The sequence below is a fragment of the Danio rerio genome, chromosome 23 (assembly GCF_052040795.2).
Source record: "Danio rerio strain M-AB ecotype USA chromosome 23, GRCz13ab, whole genome shotgun sequence".
In the NCBI taxonomy this organism is placed as follows: domain Eukaryota; kingdom Metazoa; phylum Chordata; class Actinopteri; order Cypriniformes; family Danionidae; genus Danio; species Danio rerio.
Genome location: NC_141043.1, coordinates 15694254 through 15716326, shown reverse-complemented (window position 1 = coordinate 15716326; position 22073 = coordinate 15694254). Strand labels below are relative to the sequence as shown.

The following is a 22073-nucleotide window of genomic DNA, read 5'->3' as shown; positions in this document are numbered from 1 at the left end:
CCCATTATTAATTAGTAGTCCCAGTACGAGATCTACTTTACATAACCCTGGTGTATGAATAATTTAACACAGGCTCATTCTGAAAACGTAGCCCTGTGTATACATTTCTGGAGATCACAAATTATGTATAGCCAGAAATATGTATGGCTGCATTTCATCTTTAAAATAAATGTTACGGAGTGGCATGATATTTTTTGCCCTTTTTGCGCTTACCAGCTGGCCGATTACCTTCATGTGGACTGCTTTTCCGCTGTTTCCACTTTGTCCAGTGGCTCGACGCATTTGTCAGAGGATTTGGGACACAGAGAGGAATTGACCGTTACAATGTGATTCGTGTCCGGCGAAGAGCAGTTATAGAAAGTGGGTGAGACAAAAACAAAAGCCAAAAAAAATAAAATAAACTAGTAAATAACAGAGTGAGAATGTGGTCAAATCTGAAAAAATCAGGCTGCCATAAGGGCTTTTCTTATTCTGGATTGCTTTTCAAAACACTGTCGGTTTAGGAAAGTGAGTGCTGGTCAATCTGTGCTTTTTAAAGGGCCATGAAACCCCCCTACTTTCGGTTCAAGTCTACCTCAGAATAAAAAAAAAAAACATCATAATGGGCGTGGAGCTCTGCGATCAGAGGCAGGAATACACATGGCCAGCAGAGCAGGTGAGAAGGAGGGGAGCGAACAATTGTTTTCAGTTGACTCACAAAATGAGACACAAACCGTGAGGAGACCCATGATTTTATAGTTTACAAAGTTAAAATGCGAAGAAATAAACAGTAATTTAATGTTCCGCTACATTTATTATTTGTAATTTCATATACACATAACCACAATTTATATCATTATAAAGATAATTGTGTTTATATAAACACTAAATTAAGACTTCTTCCTCCATCCCTGTCTATTTTAGCCATTAGTCCTGCTAGAAATCTGAAGGATTTAGGCAAACACAGCAGCATGGCGATGACATGAATAATTAAGAAGCCAGCTCTTCTCATAGGATATGAAAACTCCGTTATAAAAAATAATGAGAAACCGACGCCTCATCATTCCACTTGCAGTTTTGCGCTGTCACCGTTTTGATCCCGCCCCAAAAACCATTTTAAACCCTGAAGATGAAATTAGCTGACAAAAGCTCAAAATTAATCAGTTTCCTCACAATTAAAGTTGACAGGTGCTAACAGTGTCTTAAGTGATGCTCAACACTCATTAATCAGTTAAAAACTCAAAAAAAGTACTTAAGGGTTTCTTGAACCTTTAAAACACTATTGATTAGAGAAGGAGGAGTGTGGAGGGATCAGACGGTTGGTCAGTCAGTCTGTTAAAAGCAGCCTCTGGTGGATTTATGTGAGAACAGCAAGCGTGATTGGCTCTCACTAGAGAAATTTTAGATCTCAAAAAGCATACACAGCAGCCTCTGGAAGACTCATGATAACAAAAACTGGGGCATGCAATCAGAATGAGCCTGAGTCGGAATAATTTGGGGCTTGACTATAAATATTATATAGCAAATAATTTGGTATTTTGTTGCAAAATGTGGCTTTATTATTTCCCAGTTGTTTATTTAAAGTTGGTTACATACTGTACTATGTTCAGATTTATCTGCATACATAAAATACCATTACGGTATACTGTAAATACTTTACTTTCAATTATAGCATCACCTAAATCTGATTTGCCAAATGCAACTCAAAGAAACAAGAAATTATGGTGTATATCTCTTTAAAAAAAAAAAAATTATTGGAAAAATTACTACAATAAAAAAAAAAATTATTTAACCTTCGTTTTTGATTCGAAAAAGTAACTGTAACATCACATCGCAACAAATTCATAACAATAATGACAAAAACAAACATACATACTGACAAAAGTGACCAAACAGTGACAATATAATGTTATAATGGCCAATTGACTTAATAGATTGACAACATATGGCTGAATTCTTTTATCCAATTTTATGAATTAAGAAATTTGTAACCCAAAAAAAAAAAAAAAAATTTGTTAACAGTTAGCACAGTCCACTTTTCATATTTGATGTTGTATATATACAACATATATGATATATATATATGATCTAAAGGCACATTAAGCTTTTGTTAAAAGTCTAGTAGTGATAAAATATGGTGCATCTGTCTCTAAAAATGATCATCATGGATCAGGTTTCCATCACTGAATCTTTTTTATCCCTCTCACTTCATCCTCAAAATGAACATGAGGTATTCCGAGCTACAGTTGTCTGCACATGTGAAGGTAATCTTTGTCAAAGGACAGTAGTTTTATGTTTTCACAGGTTTGCATTGTGAATTGTCTGACCCACCCCCTCTAGTGGCATCGCAGAGCTCGCAAAAGCTGCACATAATCTGCAATGATCATAATGGCTTTATATAATATCTGGAGCAGCCACAGGTAGATAAACACAGAGCAGCAGAGAAACGAGGACAGACACAAAAATCACAAATACCCGGAAGTGCTGAACTAATAAATGAACAAAAAGCCGACACAGATACAGCAGTTTCATACTTCTCTACACCAGATTTGTCTGGAATCCTATTAAACATTTTAGGAACATTGCTTTCGTTGTTTTCTGAATAGTGACAGTAAGTGGTAACGTTTAAAAAACATTTAAAGAACGTCCAATTAAAATCGATACAAATCCTGTGTCTATTGTTTAGGTCTGCACGCAAAACCTGATCAACATCACAAACAATATTCTCTCGTTTTTTCTGTGCTTCTTGTGGAGAAGACCATACCTTTCAACATTGGGATGTAAAGACACTTTATACCCCACATAAGGGGAGAAAACCCACCCCAAACAAATCCAAATTTTGACTTGATTTATTAATTTTTGATTTATTAGTTTTACTGTAAATAAACATAGTTAAAACTACTGTTATTTGTGGGAAATTAAATTATAAACAAATGAATGCATGGCATACATGAGAAACACAATGCAAATAAAATAAAAGGTTTAGCCTATTAAAATGAATGAGCCTATATGCAGAAATGAAATCTACTTTAAATTCACTTTTTTCCCTACTGTATAATTTCAATATTGATTAGAGTTACTATAGTTATTTAGACCTAGTTTACACTGCCAGTTAAATGTGATCTAATTCTGATTTTTTGTTCATATAATGAGACACAGATTGGATCTGTTCTATGACCGTGTAAACACGAAAATAGCGCATGCAGTTGCATATTCAAAGATCAGGCCTCCTTCATATGTGGAAAACGATTCGGTTTGTATCACGATTTTTGACCTACGATTCGGTTTGTATCAGGATTTTTTTTCGCCGTAGCAGGCTAGCTCCAGTCCCACCCACACTTTTCAAACCATCCGGGAAATAGGGCTGGGCACAATTCGGAGAGCATAGTGTGTGTATGCCCTCAACCTTCGTTTTATGAATCAATGGTTTTACTAAGTGGCTTTCAAGTATCTACATAAGATTACTGTAACATTGCTGGCAGAATGTGGGTTCAAACCACAAAGCCAGATTGTTCTGAGAATAACAGAACATGAACATTCTACAAGAATTACTTTGTTCATAACTATGAAACTTCATTATTAAAGCACTTTTTTAACCACTAGAGTAAATGCTCTATAAATGTTACTAGGAGGTCGAAGTAAACATTCAAAGCAATAGTAAAGTTTTTATGAAGACTTCTGCACACTTGTTGACTTTTACTGGACAGATCTGGCCGACACAAGAAGGATCTCCAAACATTGGCTTTTATGGACAGAGATGTTCTGGGTGTCAGCGAATGTAAATCCGCTGGATCAGGACGCTTGTGAGGGAGTTATATTTATTGGATGATTTGTGAAGGGAAAGTCAAAGGGAAAAGAGACTGAAGGGAGGATTGACAGAAAGTGAGGAGCTGAATGGTGTCTCTCTGTCCCAGCGCTTTCTGATGGTTATTGCTAATAAATCTGTAGCATGAAGGAGAGAGGTGTCAAGTTGCGCAAACAGACTGGCCAAGTGTGTGTTTGTGTGTGTGTTTGTGTGTGTGTGTGTGTGTGTGTGTGTTCATATCACATGGAGTTTCTAATTGTTGGCTCTTCACCAGAGGGCGAGGTCAGTGAGTTTACACACACACACACACACACACACACACACTCACACACACACACACACACACACACACACACACACACACACACACACACACACACACACACTCACACACACACTCACACACACACACACACACACACACACACACACACACACTGGACATTACACAGTAATGATAATGTTATGACATAATGTTATGACATTTTACTCATTTCTGTTAGAACTTCTAATCAGTTTAATTTAGTAAATTATTAAATTAAACTGATCAATGATTAAAAATAATTGTATGTTTATTCAAATATCTGTGACAGATAAGTCAGATATTGTTGTTATAAGGCTTTTGAAATCTATATACGGTGTTAGAGATACACTAGTAGTAACTTGGTTTAAATATAATTGATTAATTTATTAATAATATTTGAAAGTAAGTCATTATTTTTATGTTATGGCTAATAATTATTTTTCATGCAGTTTACCTATTAAAATATATTACAATGCATTCTATACTGTAAAAATGATATGACAAAGTCATGACAACAAATTTTAAGCATGTGTAAGTTATTTTAATAGTTTAATCATGCTTCATCATGATTACCAGCGATCGCTAACCACCAGAGGTCGCTGGTAAACGTTCACACTCCTTGAACTACATATCTGCCATGTTTTGGACTACAACACCCAGTCAGGCCACACACACACAACCGGTTCAAGATCCAGACTGATTAAACTCTCACAGCTGAAGCCACTCACACAATGATTATTTGGACTATTTAAACCCCTCTTTTCCACACACATGTTGCCGAGTCTTATTCACTGTATAGATTACATTACAACGCGTTAATCCTGTCTTGTTTTCCTGTGTTTTTCGGCTTAGCTTTGTTCTCCCTGCCTGCCGCCTGCCTTTTTGACCTCTCGCCTGTGTACTGATTATGATTCTGGACTGCCTGACTATATCTGTTTATACCTGTTGACCATTGCTTACCTGACAACGATTAAAACCTGCATTTGGATCCTACCTTCTGTTGTGAGTGTCATCTCCCCGTCGTTACAGTTATAGTTTGGTTGTGGTGCTAACATGTTTACACTCAGTTCAATAGTTAGTTCGATACGACAACAAACAAAGACCACTGGTCGCTCACTTACCAAATCTGTAGAGGCAGGACAATCCACAGCAACTAGAACCGCGTCTTTATAAAGAGAAGACAAGCAGCGAATCCGGATATCCATTTGCAAAAGAGAAAAGCTCTCGGGTAAACAATGTTCCTTGACACGCTTGTTTTGCCAACACAATGTGGCGTCTCTCTGCCGTATACACTGTAACATTAATGAATATTAATGAAGTTGCACAATAGAGCGCGCTGATTGGTTTGAACCAAGCCTTACTCATGCATTAATGCAGCACACTCTGAGACGTAATACGGTACATCACGGTGCAGACGTCTAGTCTACATGCTGGAATACATGCTAAGATCTCATGGCCGTGACGCAGCTTCAAAAATCTGTTTCAAACGGAAGTACGAATTTGCTTGAAATAACGCAAAAACGACCAATTTTCACTTTTTTGTGAGATTTATGCGTCCTAATAGTGTTTTTAGCAGTGTGGGACACAGATACGACTGTCAACAGCTCAAAAAATGTGTTTTGGTGTTTCGTGACCCTTTAAGAGTCAGTTGCGTCATGCTATGGCGCATTTACTATTTACATGGTGGACTTTGTAAATGGAAAAACAGAACGCTTCACTAACAAGAAAAGAGTTAAATAGACCATTTGCAGCGAAGACAAAGAAAAAACCTCCTCCATTCGGCCTCTTTACTTTCTTTTCTCCCTTTCGTGGATAGGGAAACTATGTTGTGTGCACTCTACTGAAGACATCCAATAACCTACATATTTAATTTCATTTGTTAAGCGCAAAGATTTTTTCAAGACTATTTCTAAATTCAGTTTTAATTTTCAGCAAACGAGTAAATGAACAATAATAATGAAGCGTGGTCAAAAAGTTTATAAAAAAAACTTTTTAAAAGTTATTTTCAAACACACATCCTATTTTTATGCCCCATATGGCCCAAAACCTGACTGGTGGACAAATCTAAGCTTGTTTTTAATAAAACAAATATAAATATGCATATTATAAATAATAAGGTTAATAATATTAATAATAACATTATACAAAAAGAAGTTGTCATGAATAAGCTGTAAAAAAACAAAATGAAGAAGCATGTTTATATTTATGTAGAAAATAAACATTTTTGTAATATTTTGATACTTAATTTTCATTTGTAAAGATATTTTCGTATTGCTGTACACCCTGTGTGTATTAAGCAATGTGTACGCATTTAAGGCGCACAACTAATGTGCTCTGCGCTGGACTTTAGACCTGCTTTCAGCCTGTCTATTGCACATAGTCTAGTCTACCAGCACACCCATGAATCCATAAAGTGGCGCAAATGGATTTGCTATTTAAACAAGGCACAAAATGTAAAAATTACAGTTGCGCTCGTCTGAAAATAGCAACAAATCGCGGCTTGCGCCTTATTGTGCTGGGTTTATGATAGGACCCAAAATGTTTAAGTTGAGATGACTAGTAAATGTTACTTGATTTAACTTGATTAAACAATTTAAGGGGCTGATCACCCCGAATGCGCTTTTTGCATTGAGGCGCCCTTTTTTAATGATTTACTAATGGCTGTAAGCGTTTTGTGCACTGCTTATGTGCACTTGCGTTTTAACCGCCTGCTGTGCCTCGCGTTTTTGCAAAAACTGAACTCGCAGTTGAAAAAAAGTCAACTCTGAGCAGAAAAAACACGTTACGTCAGTCGCGTATTTTATTTTCTCCAATCGAATGAAAGCAGTGGCGGAGTTTTCATTGAGGTGAGAGCAGTGTTTGTGTTGTCAAGACGACTACAGAGACTTTTGAAGATAGAGGAGAGGCTATTGGTTACTGTTTTAAGTTATCCAGAGGTGTATAACTCACAAATTTTGAATATCACAATATAAATAAAATATTAAAATTATACCAATATCAACAGCGAATTTCTCGTACACATAATGCAGATGATTTAGTCATTGCCTAGCGACAAAAAGCGCAGCAGACATCTCTTGTCAACAAAAAGTCATTGTGGTGCGCTTCGGGTTTTTAGAATGTAAAAGCAGGTTTGGTGTGATCGGCCTATTATGCAGTACAATTTTATTCAATTGTTTTACAATTTTCATATAATGCAGTGACATGATTGTCATTTAAATAAGAAAAATTAGCATCATTAACAAATATCTAAATAAACCTGATATTTATTTTTTATATATTTAAGATATTTTATTTTTAATATATTTTTGTGTTTACCCTTTTATGTGCTTTATACATTTAAATTGTATTATTAAATTATTATATATAATATATTTATATAATTTATCTATGAAAATAATTTATATATTCTCATTCATTTTCTTTTTGGCTTAGTCTTTTTATTAATCTGGGGTTGCCACAGCGGAATGAACAGCCAACTTATCCAGCATATGTATTACACAGCGGATACCCTTCCAGCTGCAACCCATCTCTGGGAAACATCCATACACACTCATTTACACTCATATACTATGGACAATTTTAGCCTACCCAATTCACCTGTAATGCATGTCTTTGGATTGTGGTGGAAACCGGAGCACCCGGAGGTAACCCATGCAAATGTGGGGAGAACATGCAAACTCCACACAGAAACGCCATATATTCAATATATACATGAACAAATACTAAAACTGTTAGTAATAAATAATATCATGTTTATTAAGATAAATATTTTAAATTTATTTTATGATAAAAATAGGGCGAGGCAGTGGCGCAGTAGGTAGTGCTGTCGCCTCACAGCAAGAATGTCGCTGGATCGCTGGTTCGAGCCTCGGCTCAGTTGGCGTTTCTGTGTGTAGTTTGCGTATTCTCCCTGCCTTCGTGTGGGTTTCCTCCAGGTGCTCCGGTTTCCCCCACAGTCCAAAGACCTGTGGTACAGGTGAATTGGGTAAGCTAAATTGTCCGTAGTGTATGAGTATGAGTGTGTGTGTGTGGATGTACCCCAGAGATGGGTTGCAGCTGGAAAGGCATCCACTGCGTAAAAACTTGCTGAATAAGTTGGCGGTTCATTCCGCTGTGGCGACCCCAGATTAATAAAGGGACTAAGCCGACAAGAAACTAAATGAATTATAATAAATATCATATTTAACATCATTTAATATTCCACAGTTTTTTAGCATTTGCTCATTTTTTAAACAAACTTTTATTTTATAGTTTTATGTAATAAAAACATTTAATACTTTTCATGTGTTATTTTAGTTTTTTATAATAATATTTCAAATGTTTTTAGTCCACTTTTTCTTTTAAACATTGCACTATATTTGAGCAAAAAAAAAAAACACATTTTACAGTATGTGTTACATTTAGGTGTTGTGTGGGTCAGAGAGCATGACTAAAAGCATAATTTTTTTTTTCTGTGACACACACACACAGACCAGGCCTGGTTTGCTTGAACAGAACGTCTAATGTAAACAGAGCTCACAGCCATCTGCCTAATGTCAGACACACACACACACACACACACACACACACACACACACACACACACACACACACACACACACACAAACACACACATTTCTCAATTCTTATGCAGAGCTGTTAGTCCAGTCTATTGTTTTATGTTTATGTGTATTATTTTACACCGTGTACAGTACAACAGTGCGTCTCTATCACTTCAGATAAATCCAGACTCGTAACTCTCCAGTCAGCCATAAGAGCCTATTAGATTCATTTGGCTGCTATTAAACGGGCCTGTTTGACATAGTAAAGTAGAACTAAGAAATAATTTTTCTTTATAGTGTACTACTAATATTAGATGGTCATGTTTGCCCTGTGGATTGACTGTTTTTTGACTGATTAATGACCAGCTTTTCATTAAGTGCTTTTTACTGACCACTTAATGCAAAAATAGTGAGTTAGAGAGATATGAAATGACATATATTAATGTTTATTTTGGAGCTAGATGTGAAATTTAGATCTGGTAAGTATTCATAGAGCTTCACTTTTTCCACATTTTTTTATGTTCCAAAATAGATCCTCAAAATCCTGCGCACAATACCCCATAATGACAATGTGAAAAAAAGATAGTTTGAAATTGTTGCAAATTTATTAATAATAAAAAGCTAAAAAATCACATGTTCATCAGTATTGACAGTCTTTGAGTATATACATACACATATATAAATATATTCTGTATGTGGTCAAACATATTGAATGTAAGTAAATAGAATATAAAGTAACAGCTTTTTTTAAATCTCCAAATATAAAAATGTCAAAATATGAACAAAATAACGATTCTTTTTTCTTTAAAGTCACAAATATACACTACCTGATAAAAGTATTGTTGCCTATCCAACTTTTAGGATCAGCAAATAATAACTTGACTTTTAGTTGATCATTTGGTATTAGAAGTGGCTTATTTGAAAGACAAAGGCCTCTAGATTATGCTTATTTTACCAAAATAAAATATGATCATGCCTTGTTTTAAAATTATTTAATTAGGACAGTGAGGTCTGACTTTACTTAGACAAAAGTCTTGTCACTTAACAGAAATAATGTACAGTATAGAATATAAAGTCATGATGCAGTGGAAAATTTATGAATATTGTGTATGACTCTTATAAGCTTGGAGCACTACATCCATACATCTCTGCAATGACTCAAATAATGTATTAATAAAGTCATCTGGAATGGCAAAGAAATCGTTCTTGCAGGACTCCCAGAGTTCATCAAGATTCTTTGGATTCATCTTCAATGCCTCCTCCTTCATCTTACCCCAGACATGCTTAATAATGTTCATATCTGGTGACTGGGCAGGCCAATCCTGCAGTACCTTGACCTTCTTTGCTTTCAGGAACTTTGATGTGTAGGCTGAAGCGCTTTCCTGCTGAAGAATTTGTCCTCTCCTGTGGTTTGTAATGTAATGGGCAGCACAAATGTTTTGATGCCTCAGGCTGCTGGTGTTGCCATCAATTCTGCTGATCTCTCGCATGCCCCATACTGACTATAACCCCAAACCATGATTTGTCCTTTACCAAACTTGACTGATATCTGTGAGAAAATAGGGTCCATTTCAGTGTTCAAAATATTTTAAATATTAACATAACATATAACATATACACACATGATAATGTACATGGGCAAATATATATATTTTTTTTATTGTTACTGCCTCTATTGTTATTTTGTTCCAAATACACACTTTTTCTTAAAGTTTGAGGTCAGCATTTTATTTTTGTATTTCTTTGACATTTTTCTTCATTCATTTTCAAAAAATAAATAAATTCTTAAATGCATTAAAGTGATCAAAATTATTTTCGCTTTCTCGCAGCCACATAAAATTTAGATGTCCTGTCCTAGTAACCCGGAAGTAATAATTTAGCATTTTGATTTGCCATTGGGCTAGTTTTGATTTTGATTGGCCACTTGGTTAGTTTGGGCTAGTTTTGGCTTTTGGGCTTGTTTAGGTTGATCATTAGGCTAAATTTGGTTGGCCATTGGGCTAGTATTGATTGGTCATTGGCTTTGTTTTGATTGATAAATGGGCTAATATCGTGCTGGTTTTAAATTCGATTAGCTATTAGGCTAGTTTTGGGCTGGTTTAGGTTAATCATTGGGCTAGATTTGATTAGCCATTAAGCTAGCTTTCGGCTAATTTTGATTTTGATTAGCCACTAGCTAGTTTTGTGCTAGTTAATTTTGATTTGCCATTGTGCTAGTTTTGGGCTTGATTGGGCTAGATTTGATTAGCCATTGGGCTAGCTTTCGGCTAGTTTTGTGCTTGTTTAGGTTGATTATTGGGCTAGATTTGATTGTTATTGGGCTAGTATTGATTGGTTATTGGACTTGTTTTAAGTGGCCTTTGAGATAGTTTTGTGCTAGTTTTAAATTCTATTCACCATTGAGCTAGTTCGGGGCTTGTTTAGGTTGATCACTGGGGTAGATTGGATTGGTCATTGGCTTAGCTAGCTTTGAGCTAGTCTTGATGGGTCATTGTATTCGTTTTAATTGGCCATTGGGCTAGTTTTGATCAGCCTTTGGGTTTCTTTGATCGAAAATTCGGGTAGGTTTGATTGGCAATTGGATTAGTTTTGTGTTAGATTTAATTAGTAATTTGGGTTGGTTTTAATCGGTCATTTGGTTGGTTTTAGTCTAGTTTTGATAGGTCAATAAGCTAGTTGGATGAAAATTATTTAAATTATTTAAAATTATTTAAAATTAGCTAGTTTTTTTGTAAGCTTTTGTAAACCAAGATTCAGCCGCTGCTCTTGTACAAGCTGTACAATGTGCTGAAATAACTAAAAGTATGCATTGTGCCACATTCATTGTTCACAATAATTACTTTGTATATAGACTTGCCTCCAAAATGCAAGAAAATAGCTGCTGTTTTTTGATGTTTTCCAGGTTATTTTCGCTTTCTTGCAGCCACATAATATATAGACGTCTTGTCCTAGTGACCTGGAAGTAATAATTCAGCATATACTTTAAAAAATTTTTTAGGAGACAGCCCACCAAGTGTCTGGCAGTAAGTGTGCTGGTGTGAACCATGTGACCTGCAGTAACCCTCATCACCGTTCCATCAGCCCCTGCTCTCCTTCAGCCAGAGGAAGCCACACTGTTGGCTGCGCTTCAGGCTCCATTTTTAGCTCTTCTCTCCGGCTCCCCGAGTGTAAACTCCTCCACAGGAAGAGCCTCTGCGGGTCAGAGGTGGCCTTTTCTTCCCAGACTGCAGCGGAGGACGACAGATGTCCCAGGATTCCTGAGTGCTGAGCTAAAGCTGTTTTTTTGTTGAAAGGTTCAGCTGAGAAACAGTAGCTGAGTTCTTATCCTAACATGAAGAAAATCTCACAAAAAAGAAGCAACCATCTTTTTGCTTATTTGGGCTCTGCTTGTCTTTGTTAGATATAACATTTTAGAATTGGAAAAATTAAGGGGTGTGTCTCAATCAGCTTTATAGATCTAAAGCACTATATAGTCTTCATTTTTCCAAGTGAAAATTACACAAAACATTTTCAAATGTGTCTTCGTTGTGTGACCAATGTCAATTCATATATTGTAGTCTGTCTCGTGTTGTTATGTTTGTAAATTGTGCAAAAAGCTTTCCTAGTTTTGAGTTAGTTTTGATTGACCATTGAGTTAGTATTGATTGGTCATTAGACTCATTTTGATTGGCCATTAGGTTAGATTTGGGCTTGTTTAGGTTGATCATTGGGCTACATTTGATTGGCCATTGGCTTAGCTTTAGAGTAGTTTCTAATTTTGACTGGCTGTTGGGATAGTTTTGGGTTTGTTTAGGTTGATCATTGGGCTGGTATTGATTGGTCATTGGACTCATTTTGATTAGCCATTGGGCTAGCTTTAGGGCTAGTTTTGATTTTGATCTGCCAATAAGTTAGTTTTGGCCTAGTTTGGCCATTGGGCTAGCTTTAAGTTAGTTTTGATTTTGAATGGCCACTGGGTTAGTTTACGGCATTTTTTGATTTTGATTAACCAATGGGCAAGTTTTGGGCTTGTTTAGGTTGATCATTGGACTAGATTTGATTAGCCATTGGGCTAGCTTTGGGCTAGTTTTGATTAGCCACTGGGTTAGTTTGGGCTAGTTTTAATTTAATTAGCCATTGGGCTAGCTCTGGGCTAGTTTTGCCCACTGAGTTAGTTTGGGCTATATTTGATTTTGATTAGCTTTTGGGCTTGTTTAGGTTAATCATTGGGCTATATTTGTTTATCCATTGGGCTAGTATTGATTGGTCATTGGCTTTGTTTTGATTGGTCATTGGGCTAGTTTTGGGCTTGTTTAGGTTGATTATTGGGCTAAATTTGATTGGCCAATGGGCTAGTTTTGTGCTAGTTTTGGTTTCTATTCACCATTGGGCTAGCTTTGGGCTAGTTTTGATTTGATTGGCCATTGTGCTAGTTTTGGGCTTGGTTAGGTTGATCATTGGGCTAGATTTAATTAGCCATTGGGCTAGCCTTTGGCTAGTTTTGATTTGACTGGCCATTATGCTAGTTTTAGGCTTGTTTAGGTTGATTTTTGGGCTAGATTTGATTGGTCAATGGGCTACTATTGATTGGTCATTGGACTTATTTTAAATGGCCATTGGGCCAGTTTTTTGCTAGTTTTGGTTTCTATTCACCATTGGGCTAGCTTTGGGCTAGTTTTGATTTGTTATTTGGGTTAGTTTTAATTGGCCATTAGGTTAGCTTTGAACTAGTTTTGATAGGTAAATGGGCTACTTGGATTGGCGAATCGGCCAGTTATTTTTTAATTTTTTTATTTTTTGGAAGCTTGCAAACCCTGATTCAGCCGCTGCTCTTTGTAATCAATTTGCTGAAATAACAAAAACATGCATTGTGCTGCATTCATTGTTCACAATAAATACTTTGTATATGGACTTGCCTCCAAAATACAAGAAAATAGGTTTGTGATTCATACATGGGTTATTTTCTGCAAACCTATGACTAATATGTTTATTTTGGCTTCATTCGTTTGAATGAAGAATGAACAATTGAATTGATTTTGGTTTTGGCCTGTTTTTATTATTTAAATGTTTTTTTCTCCAATTGTATTTTATTATTGTAAAGTTCTATTTTTATGATTCTATTATAAGGACATAAACTTTCAGTTAATTATTTTCTGAGTTCTTTAATAAAAATATTTGCTACTAAACAGTTTACTTTTTACTATACTAAAGAAACAACCCCACTTGTGAAGTTGGATTTCTCTGAAGTAGTTTGAGCAACTTATTAATTCGGGAACTGATTAGAGGAGGCAGTTGATGAGTCACATTGATTACATTATTTGCTATGTCAGTTAAGAAAATATACCATTTTTTTGTATACCAATGTATTTTTTTTAAAATGTAATTGAAATTTTTATACCACATTTGCATATTTGTTTCTGATGTTATACTTCAATATGTGCATTAAAACAAAAATAGCTATTGACACTGAATCTGTTTTTCGTTTTCCCTCCACAGCTAAGCGCAAACGTGTTGATCTTCCTGTGCACCAACATCATTGGGATCTGCACACATTACCCAGCAGAGGTGTCTCAGAGACAGGCCTTTCAGGAGACACGTGGATACATCCAGGCCCGACTGCACCTGCAGAGAGAAAACCAGCAGCAGGTCAGTACAGGATGACAAGTCCCTTCTTAACCCCCAGGGGTCGAAGACCGCGAATACGGGTTTTGAGGCATCTTCTCCTGATAACGCTGAAAAGAACGTAAATTAAACTTTTAGTTTTGATTGCACAGATAAGAGCAATACATCAATCAAATCTGTTAGGTGTCTACTTTTTTTGTGTACACTCACAAACAAATGTGTGTGCTTTAGCAAATTAAGGGAAAAAAAACAGTGTAGGCATACTGTAACACCTCTCTTTGTATGCAAGATGTTACACCGAGGGAGTTCACAGAATTTTTATTTCACACATACTGAAATTTCAAAACTTCATAAGCCTGTTTTTTTCCCTTTCCTTCTTGTTTAATTTCTCTACATGTAAATATAGCCCACACAAACAAAAGCAATCAATATACACTACTAAACAGTCATTAAAAGTACACAGTCTGTTTAAATGATATAGATGGTGAGGTGAATATTGTTTAGATGGTTTGAGTGAGATGCAATGATATCCACCGCCTCTCTCTTGGAAAAACAATAGCTCCATGAGTAATTAAGAGTCACTGACTGTGTCATTATAAGTCTCAGTATAGAGTTTACTCGTTGATGATGAGCATAAAAATTGCTGAAACCCAATCAACGATCACCATGTAGTCCTCCACATCTGAAACCTCCTGGACAACAGGTCCTGTATTTGAGCAGAAACAATAATGTTCACAAAAATGTCAGAAGCAGAGTGGGTTGGTAGCCTTAGTTCACCACAGATAACGCATAGGGACCCTGAGTATGCGTCAATAGTGCCTCCATATTTGTACAGTGCTCTCACCATAATGTCATTTAACTGCACTAGTCAAGACAGTGTTACTAAGTGAAGATGCTGGACTTTATCGCTGTCTACGTATGTACTGTAGTAAAGAGCAAACAAAGTAAACAAAGCTCTAAGACTAAACATTTCATAGGTAAGATTTTGTTTTTTACGTTTTTGTATGTTATGACCTTATGAGCTAAACAGGTAATGTTATTGATGATAATACAATCACTTACTGCTTTTACCATAAGGCAAAGTAGCACCAACTCGCACAAAATACTTGGCTTATGCTTGTTTTGTTGAATAAAATCAGCAATGCAAAAATATATATATAACAACAAGATGCTGCCGTGCCAGGAACTAATTATTTTCGGCTAGTGAAGGAGTCGTTCATGACAGGGATTCATTCACAAACAAATCGCTCCCTCCGTCAGTATGAGAAGTGAAAGCAGGAGAGGGGATGTGTTTCAGGACACAGATTAGACCAAATTTAACAGGGAGGGTGGATAGTACATTTCTATACACACAAACACAAGCTTTTTGTCAGGAATGCCTGTGCAATCACTTATCTATCAATGTAGAAAAGTGATGTAAAATTATAATTTTCGTAATTTAAATTTAAAAATTGCACACTGACCTCTGGAAAACTTTAGATCATAGATATATGTGTATATCTTTGGCCGAAGTCCTCCACAGCAGCTTGGATGGCCGAAGTCCTCCACTGCAGCTTGGTCCCGCAGTCTTTTCAAAGGAGCGCTACCGCTCTAAATGGCGGTATTGAAGCATTCCTTCCAAAAGACAACAACAGGGTAGGCAACATCTAATGTGTATATATAGAGTTCACCATGCTGTTCCCTCTACCAAACACAACTCACTTGCTCTATGATGACCTGGAATATATTCAGTTATCACTCCCCTCTAGTGCAACCTAGTGTGAACGTGTTAGAATGACTAATTAATTCATTCAAAGATTAATTTATAACAGCTGATTGAATCCTCTTTAAAAAATATACTAACTAAATCCAATATGATTTGAATATATACGTCTGCATACTAAAACCAATATGCAGCAATTTCTGATTAACAGGAAAAGGTTATCATTTACACAGTGTACTGTCATGTCTGTATGGATTTTGTTCGATATTTTTGTTTATATAGGCTACCTATGCTGTTTCCAAAATCACAAAATGTTTTCAACGGGGTAAGGTAGTAAGGCAGCCTACTGGACTTTTAAACGTACAGTACTTCTCCAACATTACGTTTCAATACGGATCACCCTGATGCAGGCTTGCGTTTACCTTTAGGGACTGTACACATATTGCATCTAAAAGCACATGTAAAACGCGAGGCACGCTGTTTCTTTCACCCGTTTCAACTTTTGAGTTTGATTTCCTTGTGCCACTGTTCAGAGAGTTGTGCTGCCATTATAGCTATAGATCTATAGTCAAATCTATATAACATCCTATCTGTTTTCAGTTATTTAAGTACTAATACTTTTTAAGATACTAGTACTTGTTTATTAGATACTATTCTGTCATGACAACTCTCTTAGAGATTTAGTATGGTAATAAATATGTATATGGCAATGTTGATGCATTTGGTCGTTGCGGCATAAATCTGCTACGCTGCTGCTGCTGCTGCTGCTGCTTTAATTATTATGGCAGAGCAAGTACTGAGACTTCCTACTGCCAGTATATTCACAGACATACATTCTGAGACTATAAAACAATGCTGCTGCAAACATAATATATATGTAACCCCATAGCAAATCTAAACACAGGTGGAGCTGGGGTGGAGAAGGGGCCCTGGCCATTGAAAGTGTAAAACAACTTCGAGGCATTTAAAATGCTGAGGAGCTAGCTTATTGGCTGCTGAGGAAGCAGGATCTTTTGTTCCATGTAGCTAATGACGTAGGAGCAGATTAGGTCAGCTTACACATGCAGTGTGTTATATTTGCAAAATATATACATGTATTTCTTAGTTGCTAGTACTTATTTAATAGATATTATAGTGTCTTTTGTGATTGTCATTACAACACATCTTACTAGTGACACCTAGTCATGATAAAGTTTATTTAAACTTCTAAGTAGGATATAAAAACTCCCAAAACTCACTTCTGCAGCATAGTGAGTGAGCACTGGAATTACCATGTAAGCTAACAAATCAGACAATTACAGAGACATTTATCATTTATGAGGCTCCTTGAGACAGAATGCATGTTGTGGACATCATGTGATGACAAATCAAGAAACAACGTATAGTCTGGCATATTTGGTACCCACAACACATAGAATAACCCACACAATTTTGAAACATTAACTGTTGTAACTAGGTCTGTGCGAAATCGAAATCGAATTACAATCGTGATTTGTAACGTTCCGATTAGCTAATCACAAGAGGCTGTGACATGAAATATGTATTATTTAGTTTCCCCCGCCCAGAGTAAACGCGTGCATGGCATCTGTGTGTGACAGTCTTTAGCCTGGTTTATACTCGATGCGTCTGCTAGTTCACTTGAGTGCACATGGCAAATGTGACATTGCTTTGGGTGCGTGCGACATGATTTCAGCACTGTTTGCTCAACTGATTTAAGTTGAGTATGACACTCTTTAAAGAGATTTTGTCTGAAACGGGTACGCCTGTGCAGACATCTTTATGACCAGATAATCAATAATTCTTGGCTAGAAATTACAAGTCATAGGAAAGGAGGAAAGTTTTTGTTAAAAGGTTTGGAAAAACCTGAGGGATAAGTTTCTTAAAGCCAAAAGAGGCCATGGCAAAAGTGGAGACCCAGGTACACAATTACAGAATATATTTTTTTCTACTTTTCATAGGTTTTACACTGGTGTATACATTACAATATTGAATTTAAAACAATTTAATAATTACAAAACTATAATAAAGACACAGAATTATTTCTTTGATAACTGGAAAGGAATATTTGAACCTATCCGTTCACAATATACTGATCCTCTGTTTCTAGGCTTTATTGATGATAATAGTCTGGAATGTTTGACCATTATTGCCTTTTAAGCATAGGTATAGAACAAAAATTAGCCAGTAGACAGTAATCTGTGAATTGTGGATTGGGCTAAGTCTAAAAAAAACATCTGTATTTTTTAGTGAGTGTTTTTTTTTTTTTTTTGGCTTTTATTCTTTCCATTATAAAAAATATATATTTGTAGAGCAACCCATATTCTCTTGTCATTAATAATTTAATAAACTTTAATAGGTAAAACCGTCCGAGATATGACCAAAAGCAAGTGAATGGTTCTTGTAAAAAAATCTTGAATGGTTATAAACATTTATATAATCATTAAAATAATTTGTTAAATTAATAAAAATTATTCGTTTAAAAATATTGAATGATATTAATGATATGACGTAGTCGGTTACTTTTGACCGCCCCTTGTCGTTTTAAAGAATATCACAACGTTGAACGCGACAAGTATAAAAGCCTCGTCTGTTTTGCGAGGTGCATGCACAGTCAATGGAGGTGCGTGATGCGGCACCAGGCAAAATAAATCCAGCTTTACTAGCCATTTAAGTGTGCACACTTTAACTTTATCCAATCAGGATTGCAGAATTGAACTATGTGAAACACACACAACCCCCCCCCAAAAAACAGGAAAGCACGGACGAGAGGGATGATGGCATCTGCCGCTTCAGAAGCATTAATAGATGAAATAATACTAAAGAAAAACAGGACGTCAGTAATATGGGAATATTTTAGTCACAATAAATGAAAGTTAAATGTTTTGATAACTTGTGTATTTCACATGCATTCACAGCTCGCGATGCAGGTATGTGCGTCATCTGTAGTGACTGACTGTAATGTAATGTACAATTAAAATATAATTTGTCTTCATTTTCATATGAAAATGTATATATTTATGCATTTTTAAGCAGTTAAACACTTTAAATTCTTGTTATTGGATATTACGTCATTCAATGTGACTGTACGCATGACTATGTTTTACTTTTAGAACATGTTAACTACTTTAGCTAAACTAACTAGTGGTTACAAAGCACCTGGTGTGGACTTTACCTTCTAGTTTAGGAACTTACAAACAGCTGGTTGCCATAACGCACTACCTCGCTAAAGACACAGTGCCTTTTAATGCAGTGGCTAAAGAGGGATTTAAAAAAAATAAATAATCAAAATGCAGGATAGGAGATACACACTTTGATTTCGCACCTATTTTAGCCATTTTGGAGTAACACAGCAGTATGTTTAACGTCATGGTATTTTGTGTAGCATCTTTGATGATTATTGTGTTTTAGACAATATAAGCTACAAAAAGGCTCTTATCAGGCGCATTTCTATGCTGAGTGTTCTGTATTTTTTATATAACTATTATTTTTTGATTGTATAATAAGCTACACTATCCTCCTAATTTAAGTTCAACTTGTTTACAGAAAGGTAAGGTCATTTTATTTGTTCTTACTGTTTGCTTTAAAAAAAAAAAAACGAGTGTTTGATTTCTGAATATTTATTAACAAACTTGAATAAATGTTTAAGTTTTTTTAACTAAGACTCACTGCATTTTAGCAGTAGGAAGCTACAATACAGATTATTGAGCTGAAGCTTGACTACAATATTAAATCGCGAATTAAATCGCAATCGCAATATCTGTCAAAAAATCTGACATTTTTCTGAAAAAATTAGATATTTTTCTGAAATCACACAGCCCTAATTGTAACCAACAATAAAAATTGTGTATTCTGAATAGGGCCTTACTTCTTACTAATAAGTACTTGTGTCTAGTCAATAAGTAATATGCAATATAATGTATTAATAGTATATATAATTAAAAACTAGGTGACACAGTGGCGCAGTAGGTAGTGCTGTGGCCTCACAGCAAGAAGGCTGCTGGGTCTGTTGGCGTTTCTGTGTGGAGTTTGCATGTTCTCCTAGCGTTCGCGTTGGTTTCCTCCAGGTGCTCCGGTTTCCCCCACAGTCCGCAGTCATGTGGTACAGGTGAATTGGGTAGGCTAAAGTGTCCGTAGTGTATGAGTGTGTGTGTGGATGAGTTGCAGCTTAAAGGGCATCCGATTCGTAAAAACGTGCTGGGTAAGTTGGCAGTTCATTCCGCTGCGGCGACGCCGGATTAATAAAAGGACTAGGCTGAAAAGAAAATGAATGAATGAAATAAAAACTAATATCAAATGAATACCAGTACTTAAAGAATAAGAACTAGTATATAAGGAATGAGCATCAGTAGCTAATCAATAAGTATTAGAACTAAATGAAAAAATACTAGTATCTCAATGTATTGGTGTAGTCATGACTTTCACCTGAAGTCATTCACATACCCTAAAAAGGATCTATTATACCCCATTTTACGAGGTGCAAAAAAACTCTCTGGTGTCCCTAAAATGTGTATGTGAATTTTCAGCTCAAAATACTGTTTTAAATCTGTTTTAAGTGGCCCCTTTTAGGCTTTGATCCTAATTGTGGCATTTTGGTAACTATCGTTTTAAATTCAAATGAGATTATGCTCTTTTTAAAAGAGGGCAGAGCTACAAGAGCCTGTGTGTCAGCATAATGGCAGATTCAAAACAAGACTAACATCCTATGCTAATGAGGGAGAGATTGTCATTAATGTGTGGGGCTGTCACCCTCTGATGACGTGTACAAATGGAGAATGTCACTCAAAGTGTTTGTACAGACTGTTTTTATCAACTGTGATTATAAAAAATAAAAGTTATACATTTTTACCATTAAGAACTGATTTTATTCACACATTGTTTCCAAACAACTGTGTTTAAAGCCCTTATAAAAGTGACTTGTGCATAATAGGTCCCCTTTAAATCTGTAATGTACTACTCTGCCAACAAACAGTTTTTTTGCACACTATAAAACAGAGATGTTCAGATGCAGGGCAAGTCTTCTGTGCAGCTTTGTCTCATCGTGTTTCTGTTTTTCTCTTAATTGTTTTCAGGTGTTCCTCGTTAACTCATTAGCTCATGTATATTTATGGCTCTCATGTTTTCCGTGTCTCTTGTTGAGCTTTGTTGACTGTAGCATACTGTTAGTGACTTCTGTTATAGTTTCTGGTCGGGTTTGTTTAGGTCGAGTGTAATTTACGTCATCGCTTAGTTCTGTTTGTTTTGAATTTGCTCAGTTGTAAAATAAACTGCACTTGGGTTCAGTTTGCCTTCAGTGGATTCAATGTTACAAACTATCTCTCTCTCCGCCTCGCTATGTTCAAGTTTTAAGTGTGATACATTGGCCAAAAACTCAATTTGAAAGATGATACATTTTTACATGTTCTTTTATTATTTTTTTTTTTTACTCTAAATATGTAAATCATTTATAAACCATTTTATTTTTATAGTGAAAATGTGACAGTCTTAATTGAATGGAATTCCTGGAATATTCAGTGATTTCTAATGCATGGAATTTCAGTGAGTTCCATGCATTAGAAATCACTACTAGAATTAGTATTAGTAACACTAATAGAAATTACTATTTTCCCAATGTATATATATATATTTGGTTTTATGTGAATGTGAACAGGGGTCCGTTCTTCGTACCTTGCTTAAATGATCTAAGATGATTTTGCCGATCCTGGATCTTTTAATCTTGATAACTGATCTCTGGCTAATTTGGTTCTTCAAACAAGTTCGCGAATCAGATTAGAATGTCTGGATGAACTGATCTGAGATCATTGTGTGTGTTGTAAAGGACAGATCTATCGATCCTCGAAATCATGATCAGCAATATTTTTCACATATTCTGCATTTCTATTATCATACACAACAAATTGTACTAAAGCAATCTAAAAAGTTCATATCAATAAATTTTCTCTTTGTACTTTCATTTCGAGGGTGCAGATTGCATACGTTTTGTTAATATAACTTTATTTATTTTATTAATAACTGTAACTTTATATATATATATAGTTAAAAATATTTACTATTTTCCCAAGTGTATATAACTACTACTGTAAGAAAATATCATAATTCGGTACTTTCTCTATTATCTTTGCTTGAACTGACCCGATCTAATCC

General features: G+C 35.7%; 1 protein-coding gene across 3 annotated transcripts in view; it reads left to right on the top strand.

The window, feature by feature from the left end:
* Positions 1-22073, top strand: part of adcy6a (adenylate cyclase 6a) — a 137835-nt gene that overhangs the window by 53251 nt on the left and 62511 nt on the right. For 2 of the 3 annotated variants that reach the window (XR_015523279.1, XM_087306681.1), the window contains exon 4: positions 14105-14254. Coding sequence is in view for 1 of the 3 variants with exons in the window: in XM_087306681.1 (XP_087162807.1) it covers positions 14105-14254 (150 nt within the window). In the remaining 2 variants the exon portion in view is untranslated. Of the gene's footprint in view, positions 1-10592; positions 13546-14104; positions 14255-22073 lie in introns of those variants that run through there. The other variant, XM_087306682.1, reaches the window with a different exon arrangement.